The following is a 27555-nucleotide window of genomic DNA, read 5'->3' on the forward strand; positions in this document are numbered from 1 at the left end:
GTAGGGTGATTGTGGGGGCTGTGGGGGGCAGTGTGCAATGCAATTAGTGGCAGGCTGGGGGGGGAGAGCAAGATCGGTGGTGGTATGCAACTGCCAGTGATGTGTGGTAGGATACGGGGCTTACAGAGTCATTGCCGCTTGCACTGCCACCACTCCACAAGGTTTGTTTTTTTTTTAAGCACCATGGCTACTCCACACTTTTTTCTAAAAAAAAAAAGCTGCTGCCAAGTGGTGGTGGGTTTGACCCTTTGACACTTTTGGACCAATTGGGTGGCTCCGTAAGCCCCCAGGATCTCCCCCATGCACTGCCAGCAATCACGCACCATCGCTGATCTTGCTATCCCCTCCAGCCTGCTACCAATTGCATGGTACACTGCCCCCCACAGTCTTTGCGATCACCCTGTCCACTACTAAGTGCATGCCACTCCCAGTGTCATTGCTTCTGCCCACCACCCAACTGGCTTGTGATTATTTGTCCTGGGCAGCAAAACACCTAAGTCAAACCCTGCCTCAGGGAATGGGCAGGGACAAAGGGCTGGGAGTGGAGGGCTAGGAACCATTGGCGGTGGACAATTGCTGGCAATGGGCCAATGGAGGAGGAAAGCTAGCTGTGGTTCAATGGTGGCAATTGGCTGGGAACGAAGAAGGCACAGCCAAAGGTTGGTGCCTAAACATCCAAGACCCACTACAGAAATGGTAAAAAAAAAAATATATCAATGAGTATGTTTGACTAGAAAGTTTCTTTTGTAATCCAAAAAGGCCTGTCGCAGGCTGAGTGATTTGAACTCAGTGACAACAGCTTCTCTCTTCAGCAGGAAGTAACACAGAAGATACATTTTCCCAAGAGGTTTAATCAATTGAGATGACAATCTTTCCTGTAGATTTACGTTGAATCACATGTGCAAAGGCTTCATTTACCTGAATAGCAATTAAAAGAAAGGGTCACTGAACGTGTTACAAAGTTAGAGGTGTATTTAGTGTCACTCATATATTCACTATGCTAGACTGTGAAATGTTAATCCTATAAGTACATTTTATGGCACCAAGTATATTCCTTGAAAGTTGCAAACATAGGCTGTTTTGCTTTTATCCCCAGTGGCATAAAATTAGGTAAAAGCAGAAACTTGATTTGGTGGATTGGAAAATTTTATAGGAAATCACAATTATGCAAGGTCAGAAATAATCCCCCAGTTCCCCCTGGAACTGAACGCTAAGAATCTAGATAAAATCCAATTAATGATACTATTTAAAGAAAATGGTTTCCATAATTAAAGACAATGACCAACATTAAAGCTTTTCCCAAGTTAATTGTGGGAGTTAAATTTGCATGTATTTAATGAGATATGAAAAGCAATTGGACTCTTAATTAGAAACAATTAGTGATAAATAGATTAGATGAACTGAAAGATTCCATCATTATTTTCAACTACAAGCTAGCATGGCAAAGCTTTGGAGGCATTCCTCTTAAAGAGAAACCTCATTTCAATATTATTTCAAGTTTTACCTGTTCTTCCTCAAGAGTACGGCATAACATACATCCTAGGCACCAACTTCATCTTAATATTCATATGGAGAGTTGAGAATTGAGAGATAAGAGTTTAACCCCTTAAATTTCATGGATGAGCAAGGATTTGTAGTCATTCAGATCCCTGCCTGAATCTAAAATGGAAATGCAACATTGGAAATACTTGCATTTCATGACTTTGCTAGTGGCTAATACCGTCTACTCTACATCTCCTTTGGGAAAAACTTATTTACTCCATACCAAAGCTTTATCTTCAACATACATTGTGGTAATGTTTGCCTATGCCACCCACTATACTGAAAAAATTACTGGATTTCAGTAACCTGCAACATTTAAATTTATGGATGAGTTTTTATTCAGAAAGCCAATTTATACACCAGTCCTATACAGAAAGCAGCTGTGATAAATCTGAGTTATACTTTTCTCCAAAGATAAAAGATTAACAATATTATCCTGGAAAATAGCAGCAGGTCATACAGACATCTATTCATCCAATTTCATTAAAGCCTTTCTTTCATCGTTATAAAGATTGTCCATTGGACAATCCAAGAAATACTGGGAAAGCTTCAAAACTGTTAAAGTCAAGCTTCTTCTCCTTACCTCCTCTAGTTTGAACACTCCTCCTATGTGAGGCTGGATTTGACCCTCTTGATAATATGAAAGAGCTGAAGAAATGGTTGCAGAGAAGACTGGGAAGTCTTCATCCCGGTACCGGCCCCAGAATAGTCCCAGAGCAGAAATGTTTTTCAGAAGCAGTATGTTAGCTGGAATGGACGGTATCGTTCCTCCAGCAAAACCAACCACCACAATTCTGCCTTTAAAAGCCAGACTGCAAAAATGAAGCAGAGAGACCCAGAGATTAATACTTGGATCAAATCTATATTAAAAAAAATGTAAATGTCCGTTTGTACATAACCGCACATCTCGGAAAGTTCTTCACCAATTGCTTTCAAATTTTGACACAATGTTGCATTCGACTACGGACGTGTTTTTATATACCTATATTATATACATGTCACACCTGTGACAGGTAAAAACATGAAAAACATTGGAAAACATTGAAAGACATTGACAAACATTGAAAAACAGCACCATCTGCTGGACGTAAAACCAACATGGCAGCCTCCCAGCCCTGATTACGCTTAACAGATTTCTGCTCCTTATATTTAGACTCTCCATATTGCTTCCAAGAAACTGTGCATTTGGAAGGCAGAGGGCATATCCTGCCACCAGTCTTGGCAGGTAGGCAGCCGACTCCCCGCCGGGAAGCCCTCACACTTCTAGGGCTGGGCGGGGCCCGCCCGAGCCTGGCTCTAACCTTCCCCTCCCCCGGCCACCCTGCGAACTAGCCTCGCCCGCCGCTGCTGCCCATCCCCCTCGCCAGCCGCTCTCCTTCCAAAGAACACCTGGCAACAAGGCTGCTTGGGTCCGCCGAGCGGGAACCCTCCGTCCCTCACCTGGCCCAAATCGTGCCTGGCCCAGCGTTACCATGGGCCCCGAGGTCAGAAAGACCAGCCCTAACTGGCGCTATGCGAATCCGGTCGGTGAGCGGGAGATGGTGGCAACTGGAGCCTCGGGGTCGCCTTTGACCAGCGCCGCCTTTGATTCCCAGGTGGGCGCTCTGGCAGTTCATGGCAATTCACGGAGCCTACACAAAAATTTTGGCCTCTGGCAGAAAAGGGGCTCTGGGGAGGCTGTGGGGGGCAGAAACGGGCAGGAGGGAGGATGGCCGCCCCTCCTTCGTTTCGCCTGGAAGAGCAAGGGATTTAATCATTCCCTTGCCCTTGGCAGGCGGGGGAGGAGAACTGCGCAGCAGGGGTCCAGTGGGGTGTGCGTGGCTCCTGGCTTTGCCGCTTTCTTCCTTTGGGCGGGAAGTCCCAAACCAGCCTCGACCTCCCGCTGCTTCCCTTTCCTTCCCTGCTATGCGTCTCCCCATCGAGCCCCCAGAGAACATCTGTGTAGGAGGACGGAGGGGGCCCCCGAGTTTCTGCTGTGGTGTGGAGAGCTGTGAAGGCCTGGCCTGAGAAGGTAAGGGAATGGCAGGGGATGCAGAAGAGGCCGGGCCAGAGACAGAGATAAACAGAGAGAGAGGGAGAGAGAGACATAGAGAAATACAGAGAGACAGGGGGGGAGAGAGACACATACAGAGATACAGAGAGAGAGGGTGGGAGAGAGAGAGACAGAGAGAGAAGGGAGAGAGAGAGATAGAGATACAGAGAGAGAGGGGAGAGAGACACATACAGAGATACAGAGGGGGGAGAGAGAGAGACATAGAGATATACAGAGAGGGGAAGAGAGAGACACATAGAGAGATACAGGGGAGGAGAGAGAGACAGAGAGATACAGAGGGGGGGAGAGAGAGAGATACAGAGAGAGGGGAGAGAGAGACACAGAGAGATACAGAGAGAGGGGGAGAGACACAGAGAGAGATACAGAGGGTGGGAGAGAGAGAGACATAGAGAGATACAGAGGGGGGGAGAGAGAGAGACATAGAGAGATACAAAGAGATAGGGGGAGACAGAGAGGGAGGATTTTGTGGTTCCCATTGTTTTTTAGCAACCGGTTCTCTGCCCTAATCACCAGCTGGGTAGGCGTGGCTCGGGGCCTGTCATGTGACTGATGAAAGTGAGTGATGTCGAGTTGGCCACACACCCCAAATGTTCGTGGAGAGTTTGGAACTTCAGCCTCGCTCTTTTAGCCCAGCGGAAGCACCAGACTGGGCCACAGCAACGCGTGGCCGGGTACAGCTAGTAGTTAATATAGCAGCTCCCACTCCTTGAGTGGGTCAAAATTTATTCCTGAATGGATAGAAATCAAGTCATCAATTAAAGCAAAAGGGTTATTGTCTAAAGAGAAAGAGCAGATGTACACTTGCTACACAATTATACAAAGAGTGGAGAGGGCTGTGCTAGATATTTCAGAAACAAAGGGTTTAAAGCAGGGGTGTCAAGCTCAGGGCATCACAGGACTTTTTCCCCTTTTGCTAAACTGGGCGTGGGTGTGGCCAGCATGTGACACAGCTGGTTTGACAGCCCTGGTTTAAAGCAATTTACAGGTAGTCCTAAACTTATGACCACAATTGGGATCAGAATTTCAGTTGGTAAGTGATGCAGTTGTTAAGCAAGTCATCACATGACTGGACTCAATTTGGTGACCTTTTTTTATCATAATCATTGGGCAAATCATGTGGTCATTAAGTGAATCAGATGGTTAAGAGGATCTTGCTTCTCCTATTAACTAACAAGTCAGTTGGAAAGGTTAAAATTATGATCACATGACTGCAGGTTGCTGCAATTGTCATAAATGTGAGCTGGTTGCCAAGCATCTTAACTGCAATCATATTACTATGGGGGTAGTGTGATGGTCATAACTTTGAAGATGGGTTGTACGTCAGCACCACTGTAACTTTGTACTGCTGTTAAATGAATGGTTATAAATTGAGAACTAACTGTAATACAGGAATGGAGAACTAATGGCCTTCTAGATGTTGCTAAACTACAACTCCCAGAATCCCCAACTATTGGCTATGCTGACAGGAACTGCTAGGAGTTGGAATTCAGCAATAGCTCACAGATTGTCCATCCGCTTTTGGATGCAATAAGTAAAGGATTTCTAAGAATAGAACATTGTGACCAAGATATTGGAGATATTCAAAATTTATCAGACATTTTCAGATATCTCCCACTTCATAAAAATCAGATACATTTACAGAAGATAAAAATGATTAAACATTTAAACATTTTCAATTGTTAAGAGAAGTTATAATCAATTCTTCCCCTCTAATTTCTTCTGAGGTACTTTAAAAAAAATTCTACCAGTTCTCACATGCACTGGAAACCATACACTGAAGGCTCAGATTTTGGGAAATCAAATTTAATTCCAAGCAGGTAATGATTATTCACCTTGCCTGGCTAGCAAGGAATGGCCCTAATTTGAACTAATTTCAAGTGGAAAACAGCTAATCCAATAAAGTCAGAATAGTCTTGTATCAAATATTTATAACATATCTATATCAAACAGCCTTGATGCAGTTCTAAAATAGCTGTAAAATTCACACCAAATTCAGGAAAAAGTACAAAAACCTGTACACCTTCACCCTACTCACTACAGCCTTTGCTCTAAGAAACCAAAAAGTTGCAGGATCCAATCTGAGTCAGTCACCGGCACCAGAATTTTTGTCTTTCAAGCTGGAGCCTATCCTCATGATTGGATCCTGTAACACTATCCTCAGACACATAATATTCGCCTTCATTCATGAAACCAAAAAGTTGTCAAATTTTGCTGTCCAGAAGAAATAGATCATGGCTTTAGCCCACCTATGCAATGCCTGATTGAAGATGTCTCCACCAACGGTGTCAATAACCACATCAACTCCCTTGTTTGCTGTTAGCTTCTTCGCCTCTTCTTTCAGACTAGCCTCGTTGTAATTCACACTCTCAAGAGCTCCTTTCTGGATAGCCAGGTGGCATTTACCATCACTTCCTGCTGCTGCTATCACCTGCAATCCCAAAAGACAACTGTATATTCTTCCAACTGACATCGTTGCATTATAGCAGATGAGCCCTTTCCATCCACAGTTAAAGCCAACAGAGCTTTCCCCAGTTTTGAACCATCCAATGTATCTGCCATAATTTCTAGGCACCATGGCCAACACACTTAGCACACAGTAGATTAGAGGGAGCTGCTCTAACATTAATTTGGATGGAATCTAAGATGATGGGTCTGGTTGCATTTTCTGGTTTCTTCCCTGTTTTTCTTCGTAAGTAAAATTAATGCTATTTTCTCCAAGGGAGATTTATTGGGAGAACTGCAGCGTAAACTGAATTTACGCTGCAGTTTTAGAGCAGCCTTTGGAACAGAGCAGCGAGTTGCTTATGGGAGGAATAACTGAAAACTTATTTTCTTTTCATCTGGCAAGGCTCTCTGTTGTGAACAGACCCTCTTGGACCTGGTAAGGAACTCTTGTAGGAATGGCAACTCTGAACGCTGCAGTCTGATAAAGGTAATTTTATGAGTAGAATCTTGTGTGTTAACCTAGTTGATAACCTGATTTTACAGTGGAAATAATTATTTGAAACCAGAAGTGGTAAAGGAGTTTTTAAGATGTTTCAGTGTCCTTGTCTGATTTGGAAGATTGTTTAGATATATACTAATGCTGATGAAAGAAGGCATACCTTTGCTTTAAGGACATTAGCTGCAACATCCACAACTGCAAGCCCTGTAGCACCAGCGGCTGCAGTCACCAAAACAGTTTCTCTGCAAAAAACAGAAGCATAGTTTGAGACTGGCGAGATGTGTTAAATACTGATGATTTAAAACAGAGACCTCCAAACTTGGCAACTTAAAAAACTTGTCTTCAACTCCCAGAAATTCCCAGCCAGCATGACTGTCTGAGGGATTCTGGGAGTTGAAATCCACAAGGTTTAAAGTTGCCAAGTTTGGAGATCCCTGATCTTAAATATTAAAAGACACACTTCCTCACTTCACTCCACCCCAGTCTCCGTCTACATTATTAGGCTCACTATGGAAAAAACTGGACCCATCAAATCAGGCTGAGATCACACATCCAGAACTGCTTTGCTATGTTCCCTTCCAGTCCTTCCATAGCTGACAAGAAGTCATGCTGCCCTAAATCTGGACCTACCACAGCACATCCTTAGCACATATCTGGAATAGATCTGTTCTGTTCTGTTCTTCATCTAGCTTTAACAGACATACATTTTAAGGGACATAGCTGGTAGTTTCCTTAGTTAGAATTCCAGCCCTATCCAATATCCTTCATTGTGTGAAACGCCTTCTCTAACTGATAAGCACATTGCTCCTGGTTACTTGGTGCACTGTTTGCTTTTCTCTTTCCTGTTGTAACATTTTCATTCTTTGGTAGACAACCCATGATCTTTTGGATCACTGTTTCAGAAATATTTCCTTGCTAGATTCCTCAATGCCTTCAACAATGGTAGTGTTTCTAATATATTTGAAAAGTTCTTAAAAATTCATGGAGATATTCAGAGAGATAATCTGTATCTGTAGCCCACAATGAATCATACAGCACTAGTCTAAAGGACAGAACCACAGAAAATATTTTATGACATTTTGTATTATGTCATAAAATGTTTTATGATAATTTTATGTCATAAAATATTTTGTAAATTTCAATTCCACAGGAGTCATGGGTCTCAGATTTTGGATGCATTAGCCTATTTGAGGTACTTGATTGACAAAATTCTTCCCCATAATGCACCATTTCGCCCAGTTAAAGGTTACAGACACAAGAGTTTTAGTAGTTTATCAATTAATATGGCTTGACCATTTGACCATAGAGCCGTGGTGGTGCAATGGTTAGAATGTAGTACTGCAGGGTGAGGCAGAGAAACTCTAGGGCAGTGATGGCTAACCTTTTTGCCATCGCGTGCCAAAAGTGGGGGGAGCATGGGGGATCACACTTGTGCCCACACCCATAATTCTATGTGCCCCGCTCCCCGTGCATGCGACCCCCCCTGTGCTCCCTCTGCACATGATGGTATGGTGGGCCCGGTAGGCTCATTTTTTGCTCTCCCCAGATTCCAGAGCCTCTCTAGGAGCCTGGAGAGGGGGAAAATAGCCTTCCCCACCCTCTGGAGGCCCTCCAATGGCCGGAAACAGTCAATTTGCTGACTTCCGGTCCCACCTCCGAGGGGGTGAGGAAGGCCGTTTTCCCCATTCCCAGGCTCCTAGAAAGGCTCTGGAGCCTGGGGAGAGCAAAAAACAGGCCTACTGGGCCTACCAGAAGTTGGCAAATGGGCTGTTTCCACCCTCCGGAGGGCCTCCGGGGTGAAAGGCTGTTTTTGCCCTCCCCGGGCTCCTAGAGACACTCTGGAGCCTGGGGAGAGCAAAAAAGAGCCCTACCAGAAGTTGGCAAATAGGCCATATTTCCAGCCTCGGAGGGTCTCCGGGGGGGGAGGCTGTTTTCGCTCTCCCCAGGCTCCTAGAGAGGCTCTGGAGCCTGGGGAGAGCAGAAAATGGGCCTCCCTGTCCCTTTGGAAGTTGGCAAATGGGCCGTTTCTGGCCTCCGGAGGGCCTCTGGGGATGGGGGAGGCCATTTTTGCCCTCCCTAGGCTCCTAGAAAGGCTCTGGAGCCTGGGGTGAGCGAAAATGCCCCCCGCCAGGTCATCTGGAGACAGGAAACAGCCTGTTTCCCTACTTCCAGTGGGCCCAGAAGGCCCGAAAATCAGCCAGAGCTGAGCTCGTGTGCCCACCAATATGGCTCCGCATGCCACCTGTGGCATGCGTGCCATAGGTTCGCTATCACGGCTCTAGGGTTTTGGTTTCAAATTTCTGTAGGCTCTTTTAGGGGGAAAAAAGCAGTGAAAACTTAAGAGCAAGTCAGAAGGATCTCTAATTTATCTTGAGGACATAAGGTTAGGCAAAACTGACCTAGTAGTACTTACTGCCTGTCCTAAATCTGTATTTCTTTGTCCATGACTATCTTACTGGCTGAAGGGATAGACAGAGAATGTAGGGTTGTAAGAGTACAACATATGTCTTCTAACTTATTCTGACAGAAGTGATATAACTAAGGAAGCAGCCAACTTTTTGGACAACTGCTCCTACAATTCCTAATTCTTAGCAGTCCATTTTATTAGGAAAAAAACATGCTTTACTTCAAATCCGATGCACATCAAATATATCAATATATTACACATTAATATATATCATATTAAAAAATAAAGCAAAAAGTCATCTACAATATTTACAAAATTGTACATTAGAACAAATCAGGCTATAAACTGAAATAATGGGACAATTCTGAATGATATGCAATCAATCTTATGATCTGTTAGACACAGATCTTGGTATCTTCCACGCAGGGAAAGCCTCAAGATAGCCACCAATTATTACAGAATTTCAACACAACCCAGAACTTTGTTGACCAAACAAGACTTTGTGCTACTATTGTTGGGCTTCCACTCACCCTAGTTGTGTTTGTGCTCTATATTTCAAGGCCAAGATGGCTGTCCCATATGAAGCAGGCAATGCTGCAGCTTGTTCATACGATACTCCTTGGGGGATTTTCCAAAGTAACTTTCAAAAAAGAAAAGAAAATGAAATCCTGAACACAGGCATCATTTATTTATTTAATCATTTATTTTATTTTATTTTTATACTGCCCTTCTCCAACAGGACTCAGGGCGGTGAACAGCCAAGATAAAACATAACATATAAAATTTAAAAAACAGTTTAAAAGACATTAAATAATTTCGGCCCTCAATTTAAAACAACCCAGTTAAAACCAATTTCAAATTAAAACTGAAAGGATGGGATCAAGCCAGTCCGGCTAGATGAAATAAATGAGTTTTCAGGGCCCGACGAAAAGTCCGGAGGTCTGGTATTGTGCGTATCTCTGGGGGTAGGTCATTCCAGAAGGCAGGTGCCGCCACAGAGAAGGCTCTCCCCCTGGGGGTCGCCAGCCGACATTGTCTGGCCGACGGCACCCTGAGGAGGCCCTCTCTGTGCGAGCGAACTGGCCGGTGGGAGGCTATTGGCGGCAGAAGGCGGTCTCGTAGATACCCCGGCCCTAAGCCATGGAGCGCTTTAAAGGTAGTCACCAACACCTTGAAGTGCACCCGGAAGACCACCGGAAGCCAGTGCAGCTCACGCAGGAGAGGTGTCACATGGGAGCGCCCCGTCGCTCCCATAATCCCCCGCGCGGCTGCATTCTGGACCAACTGGAGCATCCGGGTGCACCCCAAGGGGAGCCCCATGTAGAGAGCATTGTAGTAGTCAAGCTGGGAAGTGACAAGTGCCTAAGTGACCATGCGTAGGGAGTCCCGATCCAGAAAAGGATGCAACTGGCGTATCAGGTGGACCTGATAAAAAGCCCCCCTGGCCATGGCCGTCATATGCTCTTCTAAAGACAGCCGTGCATCCAGGAGGACGCCCAAGTTTCGAGCCCTCTCCGTGTGGGCCAGTGATTCGCCCCCAATAACCAGTGATGGCACCAGCTGGCTATATCGGGACGACGGAAGCCACAGCCACTCGGTCTTGGAAGGGTTGAGTCGGAGCCTGTTTCTCCCCATCCAGGCCCGCACGGCCTCCAGGCACCGGGACATCACTTCAAGGGCATCGTTGGGGTGGCCTGGGGTGGAGATGTACAGCTGAGTGTCATCAGCGTACTGATGGAACTCCACCCGAAAGCCACCCAGCGGCTTTACATAAATGTTGAACAGAAGGGGCGAGAGGACCGACCCTTGCGGCACCCCACAAACAAGGCGCCTCGGGGTCGACTGCTGCCCCCCTGCCAACCCAGATTGCGATCAGTCAGAGAGGTAGGAGAACCACCACAAAATGGTGCCCCCCACCCCCAACCCCTCCAACCGGTGCAACATGATACCATGGTCGATGGTATCAAAAGCCGCTGAGAGATCTAACAGGACCAGGATAGAGGAACAACCCCTATCCCGAGCCCTCCAGAAATCATCTACCAACGCGACAAATGCCATTTCCGTGTTGTGCCCAGGCCTGAAGCCGGACTGGAGCAGATCTAGATAGACAGCTTCATCCAGGTACTGTGGAAGCTGCCGCGCCACCACATTCTCAACAACCTTCGCAATAAAACGAAGGTTGGAGACTGGACGATAGTTAGCCAAAACAGCCGGATCCAGAGAGGGCTTCTTGAGGAAGGGCCTCACCACCGCTGCCTTCATGAGCCTTCCGAACTTATTATCCTCTGAACTTATCTTTTGCAATAAAGAATTTCAGAACACCAGTGACCATCCCAATGAACTAACAGTATGACATGTAGCACAGTTTACAAAGTAATTTTTCCAAAGATCCACAATCAAGTGACTTAAATATGCTGCCACTTCAACCAACAGGACAGAGGAAATTACTTCTGTATGATCTTACAGTTGTAAATAGGTTGATTTTACAATTAGGAAGAATACTCACTTTCTTCTAATTTTTCTATGATAGTAAAAACCTATCTCTTTTTCTGTTGGATCAGCTTCCTATCACTTGAAGTCTTGACAAGAATCCAAAAGAAATTAGGTTTCTTTTATTACTCCATATATTTACTCTTCCCATTGTTCTTTCCTCTTTTAAAGTTAGGCAAAATGAGCTAAACTTAATTTTTTGAATATATAAAAAATATTTACTGAATAAATTATGAGTGATAAATATTCATGTAATCCTCTTTATTCTCTTACATATTTATATTTTTGGTTTTTGAAAAGAATACTGGAGGGGGGTATTTTTTTTCATACCTTTGAATCTGCAATGTATTCTTCTGCCAGAGCTTTTCCATTGGTCACACCAATGACACAGTCCCCCTGTCCAAAAGCATCATCAGAGAACCATAAGGATGAGAAAAGTTGACACATTCCCCCTTTTGCCAAGGACTAAAAACATATCTAAACAAGTAGAAGATATTTAAAACATTAACATTTTAATCAGCATTTCACTAAATTCTTAGATTGGACATATGAATGAATGAATGAATGAATGAATGAATGAATGAATGAATGAATGTTTACAAAATTGTACATTAGAACAAGTTATAAACAATTCTGAATGCTATACCATCAATCTAATGATCTGTTAGACACAGATCTTGGTATCTTCCAGGCAAGGAAACCACCATGCTCCAGAAGCTCTGGGCAAGGTTGATAGTTAAAAATCTTGTTATTGTTGAAAACATTTTGTAGAAAGATTAGTCACAATTTCCCACATGGCTCTAAATGGATAAAGTTAACCAAGATATGTAAGTTTTTATTAAAGCTACAATGTGGAATATCTGAAGAATAAGGAATTTTACTTAATTTCAAATTAAGGGAATCTCATCAATATTACATAAAACTCTAAGGACAGAGTCTCTTGAATATTTCAAAACATTGAAAGTGTGAGATTAGAATTTGATGAGCTTCACTGCAACTCTCTGTGGTAAAGAATCCTTTTTAAATTTATTTCAGCTCATCACCAAAGAACTGAACATGAAGATAATCCACAAGTGACACTGTATTTGACTAAAATTGCATTATATTATCTTTCTAGAATTAGTTAATGAAAGTGCAATCAAAATGGTATATATTGCTACTATTATATAATTGGCAACAAATTCAGAAAACTATTTTTGCTCAAAGCTTATTAGGAAGTCAGAAAAGTTGTCCAAAAATACAATAAATAATATTGGTTTCATGTTCATTTTTCTTAAGACATATATATTGATGCAATATGACAATACTTCAGTTTCTAAAGTTCGTTGCCAGGTTTGCTATAAAAAAAACCACGGGAAGATTAATTTTCATCTTTCGTTGGATCAATGGCATTTGGGAAACTATTGTTGCTGAAAAATTAACATAATAAAAAGCACTGAAAATCTGTACTATTATGAATAAATTAGTTCAAATCCATTTGGGATATATGAACAATATTCTTCCTAATTATTTTCAAAGTGAAAATACTGGATAAGTCTGTTTTACAATTTGTGCATTTTTCTTAAGAAGACATGTGCATTTATACATATTCTTCTTGTCCTCTTGCTGTCCTAGTTCACAGATTACAACTGCAGTAGTCTAGTGAGCAACTACTGAAGGAATTTCCATATTCTTTTTTCCTAGGCCAGGAGTGTTCCAACTTTGCATAACAAGATCATCTTTTAAAGCTTATTCCAAATAATCTCCTTTACCTCTTTGATGTTGGTGACAGCTTTCCCAGTCTCCACCACATCTCCTGAGAATTCCATTCCTAAAACAGAACATCATCTCTATAATAATACAGAGTTATTTCATGAATCATCAGTCAGTTCCACATTAGTTGTCACATCTATCATCAGTTACTTCCCCACTAGTAGCAACCACTTTACATGCAGAGTAAAAACACTTATATACTTATAAACTTATTTTGTGTCTAGCAAAAGATTTAAGCCAAAGGAACAGATCTGAATTATCTATGGCCTTCACTGTTTTCAGGAGATGCAGGGGCAGCAAGATCAGTAATTTTCTTTGCCTTGTAATATTAAATATGCTTTGAGTACCAGCTTTCTCTGGTCAAAATCTTGGTGACTCTTATTTATTTATCTATCAAATTTATTTGCCACCTATCTTGCAGCTCCAATGATTCTGAGTGGCTCACTGACATATAATTATCTTTGTGGCAGTAAGAAAATGTTATCACTGCTTCTTACTGAGATGTTTTTCATTTTTCTTATCTAACCTGGGATCCTGGAAGTCCTTGGTGGTTTCCCATTCAAATACCCAGTCAGGTCCTACTTCATTGAGTTTTTGAGCTAAATCAAGGTTGGCCAAGTGTTGCTATCTGAGACATCTACCCCATCATCTTCTGGTGACCAACGCATTCTGTTTGGAAATTCCATTTTGAGGCTTCAAATACGAACTTTAGAGGTCTATCTGACCTAATTTGGAGATATTTTTCATATTTCCTCCCATCTCCTACTTTTTACTTTATCTCATCTGAAGGGCTCTGGAGAATTTGAAAATTTGCACACTTTTATGCCATTTTTCTTGACCACCAATGGATTCTACATTATTCCTCCCCCCCTCTTTCTATATACTGTACATACAGTATATATAGAGTACACACACACATGTATGTACACAGTGTGTGTTTGTGTGTGTGTGTGTGTGTGTGTGTGTGTCCCATACTAAAACAACTGATAATCATTGCAGAGCATTGGCCAGAAGATGTCACCATGAGCACAATAAAGATTTTTTTAAAAAATGGAACAAAATATTAATACTATTATTTTTTAAAAAATCCTACTTGTTATCTTTTTTTAAATAAATTTTATTAAGTTTTCAAGAAAGTGAAAATCAAACACCAACTAATGCAAAATAGAAAGAACAAAGATAGAGAAAGCAAGAAGAAAAACCTTTACCAACCATTCCTTCATTGTGGGTAGAGTCAAACGTTTCTATTGAGTCTAATTTTTTATCTATATGTATTGTGGTTACATCTTAGATAAAAAATGTATGTCTGAAATTTGCGTAGTCTTCTTACAAAGCAAGGTTCTCATTAAGAAATCTAGGAATGGAAAGGGAATTAATATCAGCTTTCACCAATATGACACTGTCAGGAGGTTAAACTGCATTTTCTATCACTGAATAAATTTATTTCAATACACCTATTGGAGAAGGCTGATCTAGCAAAGGGTGCAGATTTTGTTCTTATGTTAGGGCTCCTTCTCACAACATATCACCATGAAAATGTTTTCACTCACCTGGGATGAATGGGAGAGGATGCTGATGTTGGTAAAGACCCTGGCAGGCCAGTATGTCAGCAAAATTGACTCCACAACAACGGACATGAATTCTGACCTACAAAAAAAGACAATCCACATTCCTCACATAACCAGAAAACTCTTTGTGTGTGTAAGAAAGGGGGGAGGAGGAGACAGGTTGAACATTTAAGTGCCATGTTTTCTTCCTCTTTAGAATGAAGCTACAGCAAGTAAACTGATTAACTTGGGAAATGCAACAAATGAAAGAATTCTATACATGCATATAAGATCATAATATTCCTGGCTGCTGTTTTGTGCAAGGGAAGAAGAAGAAACCAAAGGGGGGGAAAGGTGGATTTCTCATGTGATCCTGCTTCCTTTCCACAAGGTCTATATATTGATTGCCAGAAAATGAGGGAGAGGGAGAATTGGTTTTTTTTTGTATGTGTTTCTTTGTGTCAGTGTTGACTCTGGGAAACCGACCAGACAAATGTCTGTGGTTTTCTTGGAAAGATTGCCATTGCCTCTTTCCTGGAGCTGAGAGAGCATGACTGGTCCACAGTCATACAGCTGGCTTTGTGCCTAAGATGGACTAGAAGTCATGGTCTCCTGGTTTCTAATCACTACTCCAAACTGGCTCTCTAGAAAATAAACTAGAGGTTGCATAAAGTAATCTGGTGAATAAATATCTGTCCTATCAATTCTGGATAGAAAAAATAGTTTTTACTAAACTGGTAAGGAAGCTATTATAACCCCAGTTTCTTTTGAGGTTACAAATATACCTTACATTATTCATAAAAATAGGCCTGTGTTCCTGGATTCCTAAAAAGAAGTGCTATGGGTCAGCATGCTTTGCCAGTCATTTGCAAGATTTGGGCAAAACAATGCACCCCATTAGGATTAAGCATAATACTACAGACAGGCTCAAAGCTTCTAGAAGTGAAAAAATATATACCAAGATCTGAACAAGCTTATAAATTCGAAGGAAACTACTGTCCTAGGGAATTTTTTTGCTGTTTTATGTTAACCCAATAAAATGTAATAGGGATTCAACTACCACCATTTTTTTTTGTTTCTGCTTTTCAGTAGGACATTAATATTTTTTATTGTCTATTAATCATGTTGTCAGCCTTTTTATGGTCTCTTTACGAGCTGTCTGAGTAGTAGCTGACACTCTGTCTTTTCAAAGCATATCAGTTTTGATTACTGCATTGCAAACATTATACAGCTTCCATGACCTAATCAACAAGAAATCCACAAGTCTGAAAAATGTCAACTCTCTGTGAAAAATCCTCATTTGCATTCTCTTATAATAACCACAGCCTCTTTTCCCATATGCATCACTGCATTTTGAAAACTCCTAGCTTAATATCTCAAAACATGATTGAAGAAGACATTCTAATCTTTGCTTTTAAACTCCAACCTATGATCAATTTAACAAGCAAATAAAATAAATGGGAAATATAATTTATAAATGTAATCATTTTCCCAAGGACTAGTGTTAATCGGCACCTTAAAGACTAACCATAATTCGATAATTAAAGCCTTCACAGATCATATTCCACACCTTCAGATGCAGTGAGTAAATGCTGCCAGAATTTTTTGGAAGATAATAACAAGAGGAGAGGATGGTTTGTCTTTGTTTCAAATAACATACATGCTCCCTAGTTATTTCAAATACCAAGGAAAAACTAATATCTGGTCTTTCAAAGCTTAAAAATGTTTTCCCAAATTTGTGGGGAAATGTGTGGTAGCAGTTACGGTTCACAAGACAGGCCAATTTTATTTTGCCTTAACGAAAATAAGATTCTTTCTTTCTTTCTTTCTCTCTCTTTCTCTCTCCCTCAACCTATATTTCATGCTTTCCAGTTACAGGGTCACTTTTCTGCTATACGTAGCAAACAATATTTATTGTATTTACACACACATGTCAGAGTCATTGGTATGGGATCCTTGATGTTCTATGAGTTTGGTTCTTTTTTTGCAGATGTTTCATTACCCAACTAGGTAATATTATCAATGCTAGAAGGGAGTGGGATTTACTTGCATTTTATATACTAGTGGCTTGCCATGTCAATGTTGCTGGGAGTGGTCTTGGTGGTTCCTTAATTAAGCTGTTGTTTACTATTAGCTTGTTTGTTTGAGTTGTCAGAGAGCACCAAGGACCTAACAATTCAATTCTGAACTACAAATGTTCTCTTCCATCAGAGTCACTGGTTTTCATTAACAACAGGGAATAAAAGCACATTATTTTCTTGGTCTGTTTTAAGTGTTGGTTCATATTTTGCCTTTTCCCATATAGCAAACTGACCCTACAAATGCTCTTTCCAGGTGCCTGAATTATCTACAAGCAACCTAGCAAGAACATCTTAAGATGCTTCAGAATAACTGGCTCTATAATTCCCAACTAACAATGCACTATCAGATAGTCCTTGGCTAATAATGGCAGTTGGGACTGGCAACTCTGTTACTGGTCAAGCATCATGTCCTATGACTGTGCCAACTTACATTGGCAATTCCAGTTGTGATTGTTAAGAAAATTCTGCACAGTCATTAGGTGTGACAATACATCATTTGTGACCATCTGCCAGCTTCCTCATTGACTTTGTTCATCAGATTGAAGCACACAAATGGCACCTCATGACCGCAAGATATTATGACTGTCATAATTGCTAGCTGGTTGCACAGAATCCAAATTATGATCATGTGGCTGTAGGGATGCTGCAACGGCCACCGCTTCAAGAACTGGCCATAAGTCTCCTTGTACAGTGCTGTTGTAACTCTGAACAGTTGCTGAACAAGTGATCGTTAACTGAAGACTACTTGTAAATCAGTAGGGTAGAAACTATTTGTATAGATTAGTAAATTCTTTTTAAAACTGCAGTAATAGTACAATTTTCTTTCAACCATTTTGTTTGACTTCCTTTCCAGAGGCCCTTTAAGAAATGACAAATTAATCACATTATTTACTAAGGCCAGATGGATAGTTTATACCTAGGAAATGGGCCATGAGACAAGATGATAAAAATTCAAGGGGGAAAAAAAGAAGGGAAGAAAAGGCTATAGCTGTATTCATTCAACATCTGTAGCAAGTTAGTCTTAAATGGAAAATAGGTGTAGTCCAATTACATCCCACAGCTTTGAACTGTATTCAAAGAGTCCAATTTGGATTCCTTTCAAAAGCCTGATCAGAGAAAGAAAGAGAAGCCTTACCAGAGATCTGAATGGAATGTTTCCAATGGCCTGCATTGAAAAGGCCGAAGACCACACTCTGCCCAATCTGTTTTAAACAAACATTCATGGTAATCTAAATCCTACAAACAAAACCATCTTAACTGATCACGTAGGAGAACTTTCAATCCTAGTACTGTAACTTGCTTACCTCGTGCGACTGAAGCAAAGCAGATGGAACATCCCTGACAACCAATGGCTTTTTCAGTTCAGTGCACAGCACTGCTCGATAGGTCCTCTGGGACTGCAGGAAAACAATGCTGCCTGGAGAAATGGGGTCCCATGATTTAGGGCCAAAGATATTCTTCCTGTAAAAAAAAAACAAGAAGCATGATTCTCAGAGCACTCCGCTTACTCGGGTTTTTTTAACCTTCTTTTTTAAATAAGATTTCATTAATCTGATATTTGCAAATGCAAATGATCATATGATCCATTTGTTGTAATTGCAAACTTGTGCAATAAAGGTTTGATCTCAGGAATATTAATGTTGTATTCACCTAAATGTGATTTAAGGTCCTCTTTGCATCTTCCCATTGAAGCCACGTAGGGCTGCAGTCTACCACAGGGGTTCCCAACCCTCGGTCTGTGGCACGCCAGAAACGGGGCTACACAAAGCCCCATATGTGGGATGCAGGCAGCACATGAAACCATGCCCCTTCCAGTCTACAGAAAAACCTTTATCTACAGAACTGGTCCCTGGTGTCCAAAAGGTTGGGGGTCATTGGTCTGCAGGACAGTTATATGCAAAGTATTACCACCAGTTTTGTTTATTGCCAATGGTTAAGGCACTAAACTAAAAACTGCAAGTTCTAGTCTTGCCTTAGGCAGAAAGTGTTGTGGTCCGACAGCAGCTTGCAGAGCTGGCAGCAGAATCAGATAGTGAGGCGGCTGGGGAGGAACATGGGCCAATCTTGGGAGTCTGGGGAAAGCTCGGATGAGGGCTCTGCATCAGAGGCAGAGATGGGGCCAGGGCCATTTGGGAGTTATGTGCTGACTCCAGAGCCTCCAGAGTCTGACGTCAGTGAGGCAGAGGAACAGAGGGAGCCTGTTCCCAGTGCGCATATGTGCAGAGCTGCCAGAAGGAAAGAACAGTTAAAACAAAAGGGGCAATTCGGGAGTAAAGCTTGGAGATGATTGGCCCCTCCCATAAAATATAAAGGAGGAACAAAGGCACGTGAGCCTTTGCAGGAAGCAACTTTGCTCATGCTGGTCGGTTTAAATTCGGAAGCTCCGTTTTGACTCTGTGCTCTGTGTGGCCTTGCAAACCTAATTGCCAATTAGGTCTTTGGCAGCGTGTCAAGGGAAATAAAGGTGGGTGCTTATCAGCCTTATTCACAGAAGGACTCTGGTAGACTTCTGGCGGACTCGTTACAAACTATTTGTGACTCATCGCGGGCTGTGAATGGACAGAATTCACAGCCGTTGAAATAAAAAGAGGGTTTTTGGGACTAATTGTATGCTTTTTACTTGTCTCAGGAAGCCTAAGTCAAAACAGAAAGCCAGCTGGGTGACCATGGACCAGTCATTATCTGTCAGCTCTAGGAAGAAGGCAATGGTAAATTACAGGCAGTCCTCAACTTACAACAGTTCATTTAGTGACCTTTCAAAGTTATAACAGCACTGGAAAAAGTGAGTTATGACCATTTTTCACAGTTACCACTTCTGCAGCATCCCCTTGGCCACATGATCAAAATTCAGATGCTTAGCAACTGGTTCATATTTATGACAGTTGCTGTGTCCCTGGGTCATGTGATCACTCTTTGTGATCTTCTGATAAGCAAAGTCAATGGGGAAACCAGATTCACTTAATAATCGGGTTACTAACAACTGCAGTGATTCACTTAACTGTGGCAAAAAAATGTCGTAAAATGTGGCAAAACTCACTTAAATGTCTCACTTAACAACAGAAATTTTGGGCTCAATTGTGGTTGTAAACCGAGGACTACCTGTACTTCTGAAACACCTTGCCAAGAAAACTATAGGGACTTGTCGAGGCAGTCTTAAAAGTATTACACAAACCCTCCCAAAAATCTCCCCATTACTCAGTCTCCCAGTTCCCCAGACTAAATGTATCTAGCAATTTCAATCCTTCCACATAAAATTGATTTTCCAGGTCACCGCTCATCACAGTTTCTTTTCAATGAATACTTTCTCATTCATTTACAGCCTTCCTAATATGAAACAAAAGCATATGGACATGTCAAATGCCTTCAAGGAGGTACCCTTTGTCTTCCCTGAATGTGCACAAAGATAACAATGCAGTTGAATGCATATGGTGATCAGACTAAGGATATTTATTTATTTATTTATTTATTTATTTATTTATTTATTTATTTATTTATTTATTTATTTAATTTGTATACTGCCCTTCTCCCAGAAGGGACTCAGGGCGGTGAACAGCCAAAATTAAAAAACATACAAATGCAAAAGTTAAGATAATTAAAAAGAATTAAATCACTGGCTACCCAATTTAAAACCCCAAATCCATAAAATTTAAAATCCCAATTAAAAACCATTTAGGCTAGGCCGGCTTGATGAAATAAAAACGTCTTCAGGGCTTTACGGAAGGTACGGAGGTCCAGGATCAATCGTATTCTAGGAGGCAGCTCATTCCACAGGGCGGGTGCCCCCACAGAGAAGGCTCGCCCCCTGGGGGCTGCCAGCCGACATTGCCTGACTGACGGCACCCCGAGGAGGCCCTCTCTGTGAGAGCGTATTGGCCGGTGGGAGGTTATCGGTAGCAGCAGGCGGTCTCGCAAGTACCCTGGCCCTATATCACAGTGCTGTTCTATCTCAGTCTCTCCTGGATGCCTTTGACTCAGAATACTTATTCATTCCATTCAATATAGAATGATTAAGTATTTATACCTATTTCGAATTTGCTAAGTGATAATTTATTGCAGCCAAAGCTTTCCTCTCTCAATCTCCCTTAGGTTTCCTAAGTAAGTATGGTAACACTAGCAGCAACCATCACTATCTTCTTTACTTTGTGAATTGGTGGAGCATTTCATCGCAGCGGATCAGCGGTCTGGTGACTGAAAACGGCAACAGAGCAGCGTGGGAGACCAACAGGCGAGGTGGTGGTGGGGGACTGAGAAAAGCAGGGAAAGCTGAATACCCAATAGTGGCAGGAGAAAAACAAGTAGGAAGGGAGGATAAAAAGACAACACAGGACACAAGGCAAAAGAAAATCAAAGGCAAGTAGGCAATAGCAAGTACAGAACACATAAAGGCAGAGAAGTAAGAGATAAATCAAGACCACAAGAAAGCAAGGAGGGAAAGGATCACAAGGAGGAAGGGACAATCAAAGAATATTCCAGTACATGCTAAGAACAAACCTCACACTTAAGCCCACTCAACACTAAAAAATGTTTAAATTGGACAATTTAAATGATCTGTTAGACCCTTAAAATTTTAAACTAGACAATTTGAACTGTAGCACTTTAAATTCTTAAACTAAGATTAAATGTTAGAACCTTACACTTTAGCTAGACTTGAGTCCCCCAAATTTTAAATTTTAAATGATCTGTTAGAACATCTGTATTCCAAATTGGACATTTTTCCCTTTTAAAAATCTGTGGTAAAACCCTCTACACTTTCACTCTTAATTTTTTGTAAACCAACTCATGGAAGAAGAAACTGATATTATTGTGATCTGCAGAACATGTTCCATGTATATACTTATGCCCATAGAATACCCAAACTACATATGTACCAAATGTAAATTAATCAAGTTACTAGAAGAAAAAGTAAAGGGTCTAGAGGAGACTCTAACCACTCTGAAACTTGACCTACAAAATGAGAAACCCCAAACCTTGCAAAAAGAATATGCCCAAATTGAACATAATAATGACCAAACAACTTCTAAAAGAGTTGACCCCTTAGAGGAAGAAGACAGATGGAAACATGTCACTCATAGAAAAAAAGACAAATCTAGTACAGAACCCCTTTCCAAACCAACCCACTCTGAGGCAGCCCCACTGGTGCTAAGCAATCAATATCATGGACTCTCACTAGAAGAAAACATGCAGACACATAGAGAAGAAGCACCATCAAATGTCCCCAAAAAAGTAGCACCACCAAATAGAAAAACACCACAAACCTCCCTAGGAAAAAAAAGGCGATAGGATATTCAATTCTCAAGGGAACAGAACCTGCCATCTGTAGACCAGACAGTCAATCCAGAGAGGTATGTTGTCTCCCTGGAGCTAAAATCAAAGATGTGGCTGAGAACCTAACCAAAATAATAAAACCAACAGACTATTACCCCTTTCTACTACTACCTGTAGGGACGAATGACACAAAAAAGGACTTGAACAATATTGAATGATTATCAGCAGCTAGGTAAGAAAGTCAAGGACTTAAGTGCACAAGTAGTTTTTTTATCTGTACTGACAATGAAAGGACAACATCCGGCAAGAGAACAAAGAATTCTAGAAGTGAACCACTGGCTAAAGGGTTGGTGTCACCAAAAAAAAATTGAATTCCTGGACCATGGTCGGTACTACCTCCAAGATGGGCTTTTGGCAAGAAATGGGTTGCGCCTCACAAAGACTGGGAAGAATGTTTTTGGAAAACGACTGTCTCAATTTATCAGGAGGTCTTTAAATTAAATTTGAGGGGGGAGGGCGACCGGTCTTTAGGATCTTTCAAAAATCCTGGAACACTGGGGAACTACCAGAGGACTGGAAAAGAGCTGATGTGGTTCCCATCTTCAAAAAAAGGGGAAAAAAACAGACCCAGGAAACTACAGACCAATCAGCCCAACATCAATACCTGGGAAGATACTGGAAAAGATAATAAAAAACAGATCTTTACAATAAGTAAAGTAATAACTAGCAGTCAATACGGGTTTGTTAAAAACAGATCATGCCAAACCAATCTTATTTCATTCTTCAACATAGTGACTAAATTAGTAGACCAGCGAGATATTGTGGACATAATATACTTAGACTTCAGCAAGGCATTCGACAAAGTAGACCACAACCTACTTCTTTGTAAACTAGAAAAAAGTGGGATAAATAGCTTCATCACCAGATGGATTCGCAACTGGCTCACAAACCATACTCGATGAGTAGTCCTCAATGGTCTAACTCTACACGGAGAGAAGTAAGCAGTGGGGCACCAAAAGGTTCTGTCTTAGGCCCAGTACTCTTCAATATCTTCATAAACGACTTAGATGAGGGAATAGAAAGGGAACTCACCAAATTTGCAGTTGATACTAAGCTGATAGGAGTAGCTAATGCCCTAGAAGATAGGCTCAAGATCCAGATGGATCTTGACAGACTTGAACACTGGGCCCTATCTAACAAAATGAAATTCAATGTAGAGAAAAGTAAAGTCTGACACTTAGGTAAGGAAAACCAAAAGCACACATATAAACTGGGGAAAATCAGGCTTAATAGCAGTGACTGTGAGAGGGATCTTGAAGTCTTAGTGGACAACCAGCTAAATATGAGCCAGCAGTGTGCAGCGGCAGCTAAAAAAGCCAATGCAATCCTAAATTGCATTAACAGAGGGATACAATCAAGATCAAGTGAGGTACTAATACCATTCTATAAAGCCCTAGTAAGACCACACCTAGAGTACTGCATCGTTTTGGTCAGCACACTATAAAAAAGATGTTGAGACTCTAGAAAAAGTGCAGAGGAGAGCTGCCACAGAGAGGAAGGGGTCAAGCTGTTTTACCAAGCACCTGAAGGCCAGACAAGGAATAATGGATGGAAACTGACCAAGAAGAGATTCAACTTAGAAATGAGGAGGAACTTTCTGACAGTGAGAACAATCAACCAATGGAACAGCTTGCCTTCGGAAGTTGTGGGAGCTTCATCACTTAAGACTTTCAAGAAAAGATTGGACTCCCATTTGTCACAAATGGTGTAGTGTCTCCTGCTTGAGTGGGGGGTTGGACTAGATGACCTATAAGGTCCCTTCCAAACTGTTAATCTGTTAATTCAATTTTTCTCCAATTTTATTGTTTAAAATGTACCTACTTCAAATGATATCATCATCCCAGAACAATGTTTTTATTTAATAAAATAGCTTGCTGCCATTAAAAATATTGTAACTTTGTTCATCTGTGAAGTACACAAAGACTTTCTGTTTCAGATTTCTTGAAAGATAAATAATCAGATTATAAAAATCTCTTAATGGGAATTCAAATTTCTCAGTCTGGAAGTCTCCCAACCTCCATAAAACAAGATTGCAGAAAATGAATTATGTTTATCTTTAAGAAGCTGGCAAAAAATCCAGACTTTGGTATATATCCCAAAGGTCTTGCAGTTAGCTAGTTCTGTAAATCATTTTTAAGATTTCAAAGCTTGTTAAGTGCTAAATAATAAATGTTTCATCTAATTTTAAAAGCAATGTATCATTTCTGAATTTGTTTCTCCATTTTTGAATGTCTTTTTAATAGGTATATCCATTTAGTAATGTGGCTGAATTTGGCTCCTGTGCATAGCCTGAGATCACATTTAATTAGTTTTAAGGCATTATGTAACACCACACACATAAACATAACACAAAATCCTCCAGTTTCCCCAAAGGCATAGAAGACTGAACTGTCCACACATACATTCAGGCAAAGAGAACACAATTGATGGCAACATTCCCTTTCAGATATACCACGTATCTTCTAGCATATGACTTTGCCAGGTGGAAGTTCAAGGGAAGATAAGGCCAAATCCAATTTAAAAGAACAAAATAGCCATCCCATCAGAAATTAATAGAGAACCATACTGCAACTCATTGACCAAGCAGTTGAAAGAGGAATTGTGTAAATGAAAAACAAGTATCTCATCCAAAAAGCTCATAGAGTAATTTGTCTCAGACTAGCATAGTTTTTTATCATGAATATGCCTGTTAGGTTCCATTTTGTGCATCCAGCCTGCCCATTAAGAAATTGCAAGAACTGTTTTTTAGTTGGCGGTTTTCTTTACGTTGACCTTCATAAGCCAGATAAATTACATCTGCAGAAGAACAACGAACCCAAATTTGAATAGGCTGCCAAGAGATGGGCCAGGTCAGCAGCTGGCAGCCTTGTGCTAATTCTAGTGTACTAAATAATGAAGAAAAGGGGGCGAACTAAGACGACACCCATTGCAGTCTAGAGAGGCTGCACAGACCTAATTTATTCAGTATTTGTATGTGTGCAACCCCATTCAAGGGGGATGAGGTGGCTCAGTGGCTAAGACACTGAGCTTGTCGATTGAAAGGTCGGCAGTTCAGTGGTTCGAATCCCTAGTGCCGCATAATGGGGTGAACTCCTGTTACTTGTCCCAGCTTCTGCCAACCTAGCAGTTTGAAAGCATGTAAAAAATGCAAGTAGAAAAATAGGGACACCTTTGGTGGGAAGGTAACAGTGTTCCGTGCGCCTTTGGCATTTAGTCATGCTGGCCACATGACCATGGAGACATCTTTGGACAGCGCTGGCTCTTCGGCTTTGAAACAGAGATGAGCACTGCCCCCTAAAGTCGGGAACGACTAGCACATTTGTTTGAGGGGAACCTTTACCTTTACCTTTACCTTTAACTCCATTCAGTTATTACTGAGCAGGTTCTTAAGAGGAGTTGAGTACGTTATAACTGGGGAATCCAGATACCAAAATTTGCACAACTTGCACTTCTCTTCTGCTGAAGTTGTAGCAAATGATTAAGTTATTCAAGAGGAAGAAGAGAAATGTTGCATTGAAAAAGAAATAGGGAAGCAGTGGAATCCAGGAGAGATGCAAGTAGAGAGGGCAAGGCAGAAAGAAACAAAACCACACTGGAAAAATATAGAAAAAGTACAAAAGCTTGAAGAGAGAGCCTGAGCTAGGGTGAAAGAAGCCAGGCTGAGGAAGTGCTGGGAGCCCAGAAGCTCCCATGAACTTGAATGCACTAAGATTAGGTGGGGACATATGAATTATGAAAGGGCTACTGAGTTCTCATGTAGTGGGAAGCCACAGCTTTGGTAAAAGGGCCAGCCAGGCAGCAGATACAAAGGGAGGCAGAGCATTAATACCACTTGCTAGTCAGTAGCTGGCTTGCAGCGGGAAGAAACATGGCACACCTTTAATAGTAATATCTGCATATATGTGTGTGTGTGTGTGTGTGTGTGTGTGTGTTTCTATCAAAGCACCTGGTCTACCTCAATATGGGAGGGAGTGTGTGTGTGTGTGATATATATATATATATATCTGTGTGTGTGATATATATATAAAAATAAATTCAGGCAAAGGTTTAAATTCTTGTCCAATAGCTATTTGGAATGGAGTGAAGGCGCATCTATAGAGCTGGCAGACAGAAGGTGCAGCTGGTTTACCAAAAAAAAATAATAATCTCAGGGTAGGGCCGTGAATGGGGAGGCTGGATCAAAACAGAAAATGCCGAATATTTCAAATGAATAAAAGTGTCAGTTCATTCAAACTGCACACCCCGCTAATGTTTTTGGTGTGTGGGATTCATATTAAAGTTCAGCCCTAATCTACTTTCCTACAAGTTGATCTGGCGGAATTCAACGCTTGACCTTCTGAAACTGGCAGGCAAGCTGCAGTCAGTCAATCTCCTTTAATTCCACGGAGATCAGCCGTGGCAACAAAACCAGGCGAGGAACAAAACTGGGGTTAACATAAAGGGACAGCTGGGAAGGGATCCTCCCTTCGCAAACGGGAAGGAAAAAGCAAAACTCGGTTTTCCAATGGCCAAACTGGAAAGAGGGTGTTGGCTTGCGAGGTTGAAAGAAGAGAGGCAGGCGGGCGGCAAGGCATTGGGCAAAGAGGGCATTTCCGATAAGCAAAAAGCTGCACCTGCGGCGCGCCACCCGGGAAGCGCTCCTGGCGGCCAGGCACCAATGCAGCCACATGACTCCGCTCCCCATCGCCAGGCCACCCAGGGAAGGCAACTCGACTGTCGCGGGCAACGCTTGGCTTCCGCATCCGTTTCACCCCAGTCAGATCAATTACCGTAGGCTTTGCTCTCACCTCCCACTGGAAGTTTCCGCCTACCCAATGAACTTCTTAGCCCAATGGGAGCGAAGGGAATCTTCCCCGCCTGTCCTTGCCGGGTTTCTTTCCAGGAACTAGGCGACTCATCAAAACTGTCGTTTTTTAAAAAATGGTAGGGCTGCCCGATTTGGACGAGTCAATGGCCCGTTAAGGATTGAGAGGAGATGAAAACCCAATTCACGCACCGCTGCGCTTGCCTGGGTTGCAATTATGGAGAGAACGAAGCTTCACTCCTGTTTCCGCTTGGCCGGGAGAGGAGCTGTGACGGACAGCCTCAGAGATTCCGGAACACGCAGCAGGCCTGAGTGGAGCGTGTGTGGAAACTTGAGCGGACTCCCCCCACCCTCGCTGTCCGCCTAGATCCGAGTCTGTAGTGTAGTCAGTTGCAGGAAAGGGAGCGATTACAACACAACGTTATTGTTCGTTGTGTTGCAATGTTGCAAACTACATTCCAATTACAGTAAGCACATGCAAGAAATACCTTGAAAACAATACAATAGCACTGTGGGGCCTTAGGGCATTTCGGAGGACAATTCCCTTAAGCTTTTACTACTGGTTATGATGAATGGGGGGGGGCTGGCTATTGGAGTTCAAAATATTCAG

General features: G+C 41.8%; 1 protein-coding gene across 2 annotated transcripts; it reads right to left on the reverse strand.

Annotated features, from left to right (window-relative positions):
• Positions 1-408: 408 nt before the first annotated feature.
• LOC139313782 (quinone oxidoreductase-like protein 2) lies at positions 409-26825 on the reverse strand. 2 transcript variants are annotated; one of them, XM_070939237.1, is made up of 10 exons: positions 26755-26825; positions 18121-18277; positions 14739-14835; positions 13188-13246; positions 11767-11832; positions 9477-9586; positions 6700-6781; positions 5842-6023; positions 2126-2354; positions 409-918 (listed from the first exon to the last, which is right to left on the reverse strand). In XM_070939237.1, the coding sequence occupies exons 1-10, from the start codon at positions 26823-26825 to the stop codon at positions 850-852; spliced, it is 1122 nt and encodes a 373-aa protein (XP_070795338.1). In that variant the 3' UTR covers positions 409-849. The 2 variants fall into 2 exon arrangements, with proteins under 2 accessions (XP_070795338.1, XP_070795337.1); XM_070939236.1 differs by lacking the exon at positions 409-918 and having other exon boundaries at positions 2009-2354.
• Positions 26826-27555: the final 730 nt, after the last annotated feature.

Source organism: Pituophis catenifer, unplaced genomic scaffold (genome assembly GCF_029215685.1).
Source record: "Pituophis catenifer annectens isolate HBS135680 unplaced genomic scaffold, rPitCat1.0.hap2 SCAF_3, whole genome shotgun sequence".
NCBI classification, from domain to species: Eukaryota; Metazoa; Chordata; class Lepidosauria; order Squamata; family Colubridae; genus Pituophis; species Pituophis catenifer.